The sequence below is a fragment of the Zootoca vivipara genome, chromosome 14 (genome assembly GCF_963506605.1).
Source record: "Zootoca vivipara chromosome 14, rZooViv1.1, whole genome shotgun sequence".
NCBI classification, from domain to species: domain Eukaryota; kingdom Metazoa; phylum Chordata; class Lepidosauria; order Squamata; family Lacertidae; genus Zootoca; species Zootoca vivipara.
In genome coordinates this window covers 28,672,235-28,679,861 of record NC_083289.1, presented here as the reverse complement: position 1 = coordinate 28,679,861, position 7,627 = coordinate 28,672,235, and the positions used below count along the sequence as shown (strand labels likewise).

The window sequence follows — 7,627 nt, the reverse complement described above, 5'->3', positions numbered from 1 at the left end:
ATGTTCCCTCCCTCCTGGTCGATCGTTTGGGAGTTTCAAAAGCTTTCTTCAGCCTGAACATCACAACGACTGATGCAAACTGACATCAGCACCCTTACGGATCCGCAGAGTTTGCGCAGTTGCGTAACAGAACTCAGCAACTCAGCATTTTGGCTAATCTACTTTTATTTACAAATAAACACACACGGAGCATTGCAACATGGCTCCCTCTCTCTAGCATCAGGCAGCAAAGAGAAAGAACGAAGGACAATAGTCCCACTTCAGGAAACACAGTAACAACAAACATCCTGTTTCTGTCACTTCCCACTGTGGAATGAAAACATATACAGTACCATCATGAGATAGACAACAATCCCATGAATACAGACACGGGGAATGAATCTTCAACATCCCCACTGAGAAACCTGGAGCATATCCATGCAACACCGGTTTTTGACAAGTCTCCCTCAGTCCTGACCCTGCATTTCATTGCTGCTCAGATTATTAAGAATAGCCTTTTGTGAATTCAAGGGTCTACTGACTGAGACCAAAGGGTCTCAGCCTCCTGCTCTCACAGCGGCCAACCAACCAGATGCCCCTATGGGAAGCCCAAAAGGAGAACCTGAGCACAAAAGCAGCTCTCATGGATCAAAATTAATTGAAGTGAGCAGCGTGGAAGCCAGTCAAGAGATCCTTGGAGATCTGAACAATGTTGAGGCAAGCTGCTAGTCCTGTTGAGAGTGCAGAATAGGAATGCAGGTATGGCAGAAACTGCACTGCCCAGGCAGTACTTGGCACTGAAGAAACAAGGAAATAAGGCCTCAACACAATGTCCTGGAAAGCCTGGTCTGCTTTCATTATTTTTTCACCATCCCTCCTCAGATGAGCACAGGAGGATGTACTTAAAACATACAAACAAAATACAATAAAATGGAGCGGAAAAGCGTAGTTCAGCAAAAAGATTCTAAACATACGCTGCTAGCCTGCTAATGAATGTGGGGGGGGGGTGGACTTGGCAGTAGGAGGGGCTCGGGATTTGTCTTCCTCTCTAATTCGGGGCAGGAGCCGAGGAAGGGAGGGCGTTACCTTCGACCCTCTAGCGGGGACGGGGGGGTGGCCGATGCTGAGCCCCGGCAGAACCGCTGCCGTGGGGAGGGGGAGATTTTTGCTACAGGGAGATGCTTCGCTCAGGGCTGCATTGCATCTTTGCTTCGCGTGCACAGGGCACTCAAAGGTGGACTGCACTGCAAGACTGTCGTGCCCGGGCAGCCCTCCCTTGCTCCGCGATGTGGGGGGAATACCGAGGGGCTGCGTTTTCATTTTCAGAGACCGGGGCGAGGGGAGAAATGTTTTAAACGTTACAAATAAGCAAGCGGCCATGAAAATAAGCATGGCTGGACTCCGAGTGGAGCCGCCTCTCCTATAGGTTGGGGAGGACGAGACGCAGGTAGACGCCTGATCTCGGAAGCCACTCTCCCCACGGCTAATCTACACGTTTGCAGTTCTACGGTAAACGAGCGGCCCCTGCTGCGCTTGAGCTTAGAGGCGGAGCATAGGGAAAGAGCGCCCTCGTTGCGCAGGCGCGGGATGCGTGAGAACGCTCCCATAAACTTATGTCGATTTGACTCTGGTGCATCGTACACATTTCTGATTGTTCATCTATGCAGGGGCGTTTTTGTTTCCCGTGGTGCCTGGATTTGCGGCGACGCCGTAAAATTAGCAGTGAACTACACTGCAGGGCTGTTGTAAGAAGCACTTAGAAACATTTGATCGCGGCTTGCGAAATGTGGAACCCGGAAGTCCCACATCCCCAAACCGGGATTGTCTTTATTTCTGTGCTCTAGAGATCCGGCATTGCTCGGCGCAGGCGTGTGGCGGGAGGTGAGAAAGACTGGCCCGGCTTGGAGGCGTCGCCGGCTCTCGCGCAGCAAAGTAGAGCCTCTCTGTCAAGGGGCAGTCTACCTCCAGCGACCCAGCTCCTCTGCCCGCCGGGTGGCATGGAGCTTCCCTGTCTACGGGCAGCCCACCTCTAGTGAGAGGGCTCCTCGTGGCCCCTGAGTGGTTCTCTCGAGTCCTCCCTGCCTCCCTCCCGCCGTTCCCGGCCATGGCTGCTGCTTCGGAGCAGGAAGCACCAACTGCCGCTGCCTGCTGGGCGGCGGTGCGGGCTCTGCTCCCGAGCACGCGGGCCGGGCTGGGGCTGGGATCGCTGGGGCTGGGGGCGGAGGGGGCCCGCGTGGTGCTGCTGCTGGATGCGGCGGCCGCCTTGGTGTACCCGGGCGATGCGGGCGAGGAGTCTCTGGGCTCGGAGAGAGCCCTCCGAGCCTGCCTGGAGCTGGGCGAGCAGGTCTGCGACTACTCTTGGGAGCGGCTGCACGTGGGGCCATGGCGGGCAGTGAGCGCGGCGTGGCGGCGGGCGTGGGCGCTGGGCTGCCTCTTCCGCGTGCTGAGCCTGTGCCGGGCACGAGGGGCCAGTCGGGAGGCGCTGCGCCTCTGCGACCTGAGCCTACTGCTCGGCACGCCTGTCCTGGACGACGTCATGGGCAGGCTCGTCGCCGTCCTCCAGCAGCACCTGCCACCCGAGGAGCCAGCAGAGAGAGCCAGCGCCGGAGCACCCCCGAGGAAGGTACCATCTTGCAAAGGGGCCCCTTCGCCCGCCCCCTTCCCGTTTGCAAGAACAGCTCCCCTCTCCAGCCTTCATAATCAAAGGCGAGCCTCGCTGCAGCTGGATCAAGCAAAAGGCGAGCCCGTCTATTGCAGCCTCCTGTTTTTGCAGGATGGCCAGCTGGCGGGTGCCCCAATCGGGTGCCCCAAAGGGAAGCCCCCACTCCCTCACAAGCAGCACCCCAGCTCAAGATCAACCCCCTTCTGTGGTCTCCAGCAACTGGTACTCAGAAGCATTGCTGCCTCCCGCACAGCAGAGCCCCTTTCATGGCCAGCGATGGCCTTTTCCCTTGGCACACTTCAAGGACTGAAGCAGATTTAGCCTTCCTTTTGCCAGTGTGTGCAGGGGCGGAGGGGCCAACCCACACTGAGCCCCCTGCCAGTGAAACAAGAAGCAGAACTATGGTAACCATAGCTCCTTGTTGCAGAAAATCCGGACGGACTTCACCCCTGCTATAGCCCCAGAAACTGCTGTCCCTCAGCTTCTCTGCCCATCGCTGGAACATTTCCGGGACAGTTACCTAACCCCTCAAAAGCCAGTGGTCTTGGAGGGGGTTGTGGACCACTGGCCCTGCCTGAGAAAGTGGAGGTGAGGGCAAGAGAGCAGGCTGCCTCCACAGCAGGGAAAGGTTTGCCCCAATGGAGGCAGCATCTGCTGCCAAATTACTGGGTGTGGGGCTGGAAGGGCTCCTGACATCATGCATCCTCTCCAGTTTGTCTTCTGTAAGAGGATGCTCTCTCTGCCCCTGAGCTAAAGGCAAGCCGCCTGTTTTGGGCCTGCGTTCTGTACTGCTGGAACTGCAGGGCTTGATTTTTTTCCTGTTTAGCTTTTGGCTCCCATAATATTTGCCCTGGCAAACCTGACTGTGAAATTCCAGGTGGTGCACAGAGGAGTGGATCAGAACTGTTGCTATCAGGAAAACACAGCAAAGGATTGGAAATGACACCAGCCTCACCTTTCCCTCTGCCGGCTTGCCATTCAGCTCAAAGTTGCTCTAAGGGAGGCATCCCCAAACTGCGGCCCTCCAGATGTTTTGGACTACAATTCCCATCATGCCTGACCACTGGTCCTGTTAGCTAGGGATCGTGGGAGTTGTAGGCCAAAGCATCTGGAGGGCCGCAGTTTGGGGATGCCTGCTCTAAGGGATGGCAGATATCCCAAGGTATATAATCACAGGCAGATTGTAACAAAAGTAACTTCGTCTGTGAGTTACTAGATGGTGCCCTCAGGCAGCCAGGCCACATACTCAAAAAATACACAAAGTGTTGCAAGTTCCCACTGGCACTTCCCCCATGTTGGAGAGGGGGGGGGGAAACAAGAAGCTGTAAGCAGCTCTGCCTGAGGAAGATGGAACAGGGCCTTTGGAAACAGGGTGGGCACAGAGAAAGAGAGAGCGCGCCCTGCCATTGGTTGTTCTTCGTTTGTTGCAGCGTGAGCTACATCCGCCAGGTGGCCGGCAGCCGCACAGTCCCTGTGGAGCTTGGATCGCGCTACACAGATGAGGAGTGGTCCCAGACCCTCATGACCGTGGATGACTTCATCAGACAGTATATTGAGAATGAGGTCTGGATCTTCTCCCTCCCACAAAACAGCCTGGCTGGGAAGAGCAGGACAAATTATGCTGGGTTGAGTTTGAGTTAACTCCATTGTTGTATTCTGCCCTGGGAACCCAGCAAGCAGGAAAGGCACCTCCTTAAATATTAGCGAAGACTTATTTATGTGAGCATCTGCCAGCCTTTGAGTAACATGGAAGGCTACAATGAGACTGGGAAAGGGAGGGCAGGCCTGGCAGAGCTCCTTGGGCTGGGGAGCAGGGAGCTGACCCTTTGAGAGTAAGAGTTTGTGGGGTGGGGCTCTGGACTCCCCACCAAATTGTTTGCTGCTGTTCGGTTGACTTTTCTGTATACTGTATAGAGGATTTCCACTCACTCCTCCCTCTCTCTTTTTCCTTCCTTCAATTTGCAGGACCACAAGGGATACCTTGCTCAGCACCAGCTCTTTGACCAGGTAAACCAAAGGATGGTTCTTCTAGTTCCTATTTCATGGGAGGAAACAGATGCCAGGTTCACCAGAACGCAGTTAATTACCCACCCCCAAAATTTCATATCTGGGAATGATCCAAAGTGCCACCCACGCCATTCAGAGAAGCATTTCTCTGGAAACTTCACCCCAGGCATCATCCACAGTCCATGGGAAGAGGCACATGGGCCAAACAGGTTTCAGAGATGCATGCAAAGGGCTGCAAGCATCACAGTAGGCCTCTCCTCTCATAGGTGTCCAATCCACCTGGTGGGAAAACTCCTTCCTGACTCTAGGTGGGCTGTCTGCCAAAACCCACTGAGTCACTTCTAGCTAATCAAACACATGTTGTTTAATGCCAGCCAACATCCTGTTGCCAGCTGTTCTCCTGATGTCCTGAACCCAAGATTGTATAGAACAGCCTTCCCCCCCCCCCCCGGGGCTTGGCCCCAGCAGAGAATCCCCATAACAATTAATGCTGGAACATAGGGAGACCTTGTTTGGTTTGAATGCTGTCCCTTCGCCACCCACAACAGTAAAGAGAGCCTTTGCTGAGGTGCAGGATCAGGCCTTTTCTGTGCTCTGACCCATCTTGCCCCTTCCTTGATAGCTGCCTCCTGGCACTTTGCAAAGCCTCTTCCCTTTTCTGCAGGCATTTGCTTTGCCCAAGTGGTTGATGCCACAAACTCCGCCTTTTTCAGTTTCCATCCTTTGCCTCACCATCTCTTATCTTGTGATCTCGTTTTAATGGTTGCCGTGAGCCATCTTTGGATTAATTAATTAATTAATTAGCCACTCTTCATCCAAAGATCACAAATAAAATAGATGGCCGGTTATAAATGATTTAAATAAATGTCAAGCTAGTGTACGATGAGAACCTCTTTCCCCGCTTTCCTTCCTAACCAATTTGCTGCCAGATCCCAGAGTTGAAGCTGGATATTGGCATCCCTGACTATTGCTGCCTGGGTGAAGGAGACGAAGAGGACATCACTGTCAACGCCTGGTTTGGTCCACCAGGGACTGTCTCCCCTCTGCATCAGGACCCGCAACAGAACTTCTTAGTCCAGGTCGGGCCTCCGTGACAGCCTGTGGTGCGGGTGGGGTGGGGGGGTAAGGAGGGCAGTTACCAATCAAGGGCAGGACTTCTGTATCCTCCTGCCTTTCAAGGGAGGTTGCTTCCTGCTCTATGGGTGGCAGCAACAACAGTCACCAGAGGAAGCTTCCCTCTAGAAGTTGCCCAGGGAAGGCTGTCTGCAGCCAGAGATCCTAGCTTGGGATGATGATGGTGATGGGCTCCCTGGCTCAGCTGGACTGAGATGCTGATGGGCTGTCAAGGAGAGGAGCAGAGAGGGAGTACTGAGAACTGAACTTGGAAAGGAAGGCACTGGGGCAGGGGAAAGTGGTTGTTAGCCTGCAAACTTTGGACGGGGATGTTTGTGCTTCTCTTTCTGCAAATGAGGATGGCAAGAAGCTGATCAGTCCCCATTTGCAGAAATCCTGTGTGTCAGGGCACATTCTTGGACACTGAATGCTAGTTAGAAAAGTTGAGCTCGGATTATTGACAAATTCTTCAACGTTCCTTTCTCCAGGTAATGGGACGGAAATATGTCCGTCTGTATTCTCCTCAGGAATCCGACAACCTTTATCCACATGAAGGACACCTCCTTCACAACACCAGTCAGGTGGGCACCCAGAAAAGCCTGTCCCTCATAATGGGGGCTGAATTATTCTATGAAGCAAATCATGAAGTTGGCCCCCGTATCCTAGTTCCCATCCCCAACTGCAGCCAAGCTCCAACATTCACCTCTTCCTCTTCTTCCTCTTACCTGCTTCCCTCCACATCCTGCCCCTCTCCTGTCACCTAAATTGTAAGCCTCTTGGGGCAAAGAATGAGACAGCCGTGGATAGCCCTGTCTGAATTATATTAAGACAGAGTTTTCTCTTTCATTTCCAGGTGGATGTGGAAGACCCTGACTTGGTGAAATTCCCCAACTTCAAAGCAGCTGCATTTCAAGAGTGCATCTTGAGCCCTGGAGAAGTTCTGTTCATCCCAGTTAGCTACTGGCACTATGTGCGGTCCCTGGACACAAGTTTCTCAGTCAGCTTCTGGTGGTCGTAGCGTCTGCTGGGAGCAGGGGAGGGCTCTTCTGCTCAGGGACTTCAGGCAAGATGAAGGAAGGAACTGCCAGGAAGCGGCAAGGACTGTGACACATAGTTCAACTGCTGTGGTTGAGGATCAAGGGCATCAAAGACAGTGTTTTCTGAAGGGGCTAAAATAGTGGCTTGTCCCTCTTTGGGTTTTGTTAAAAAGGGCTCTCTTAACTTTTCTCAGAAGACGACAGAATACAAATTAATATTTAAATTATGTATTGTGAATTGAATTGCTTTTGCTGTTCTAGGACAACCTGCTTGGTCAAAGGAGACAGAAAACTCGCCATTTTGATTCTATTTTCTTGGTGGAGGCTCTAATAGAACTGATGCACTCATGACTAGAGCCCCTGCAATACATGTTGGGGAAAAGGTTTCCTGCACTGCAGGTTGGACTAGATGACTCTTGGGATCCCTTCCAACTCTACAATTCTGATTCTATATTGCTTTACAAAGGGCTCAGATCTTGTGCAAGATGGGCAAAGAAGTCCTTAGTCACTGTGGAGGGAAGTCTCTCTGTAGATTCATAATGCCCTCGGCAATCCTACAAACGCGAGGAGGGTAAAGCTACAGAAATAACAAGCAGGAATTGGGATTTCTTTAAATTTGGGGTTGGGGGATGCAAAAGTACCTGTTTTCCACACAGAAAGTCCAGAGTTCAAACTCTGCCCTCTGAAAGCAGGGCTAGGAACAACCCCTGCTGGAGACTCTGCTGCCTGTCACAAGTGTTGCTCTGGCGTGGCCTGAGGCAGCATCCTTAGTTCATGAGAACATAAGAGCCTTCTGGATCAGGCCAGTATCCCATCTAGCGCATCATCC

General features: G+C 52.9%; 1 protein-coding gene across 1 annotated transcript; it reads left to right on the top strand.

Moving 5' to 3' along the window:
- Nucleotides 1-1,665: 1,665 nt before the first annotated feature.
- Nucleotides 1,666-7,022, top strand: KDM8 (lysine demethylase 8). Its single transcript, XM_035131702.2, has 7 exons — nt 1,666-2,602; nt 3,069-3,229; nt 4,072-4,204; nt 4,607-4,648; nt 5,578-5,727; nt 6,250-6,342; nt 6,615-7,022. Exons 1-7 carry the CDS (start codon nt 2,084-2,086, stop codon nt 6,777-6,779), a joined length of 1,263 nt encoding a protein of 420 aa, XP_034987593.1. The 5' UTR covers nt 1,666-2,083; the 3' UTR covers nt 6,780-7,022.
- Nucleotides 7,023-7,627: the final 605 nt, after the last annotated feature.

Excerpts from the sequence above, each read along its gene's own strand:
- KDM8 (XM_035131702.2), top strand. The coding sequence starts at position 2,084 with ATGGCTGCTGCTTCGGAGCAGGAAGCACCAACTGCCGCTGCCTGCTGG. Across the intron at positions 3,230-4,071 it reads CCCTGCCTGAGAAAGTGGAG|CGTGAGCTACATCCGCCAGG; the intron begins GTGAGGGCAAGA and ends CGTTTGTTGCAG. Across the intron at positions 6,343-6,614 it reads TCCTTCACAACACCAGTCAG|GTGGATGTGGAAGACCCTGA; the intron begins GTGGGCACCCAG and ends TTTCATTTCCAG.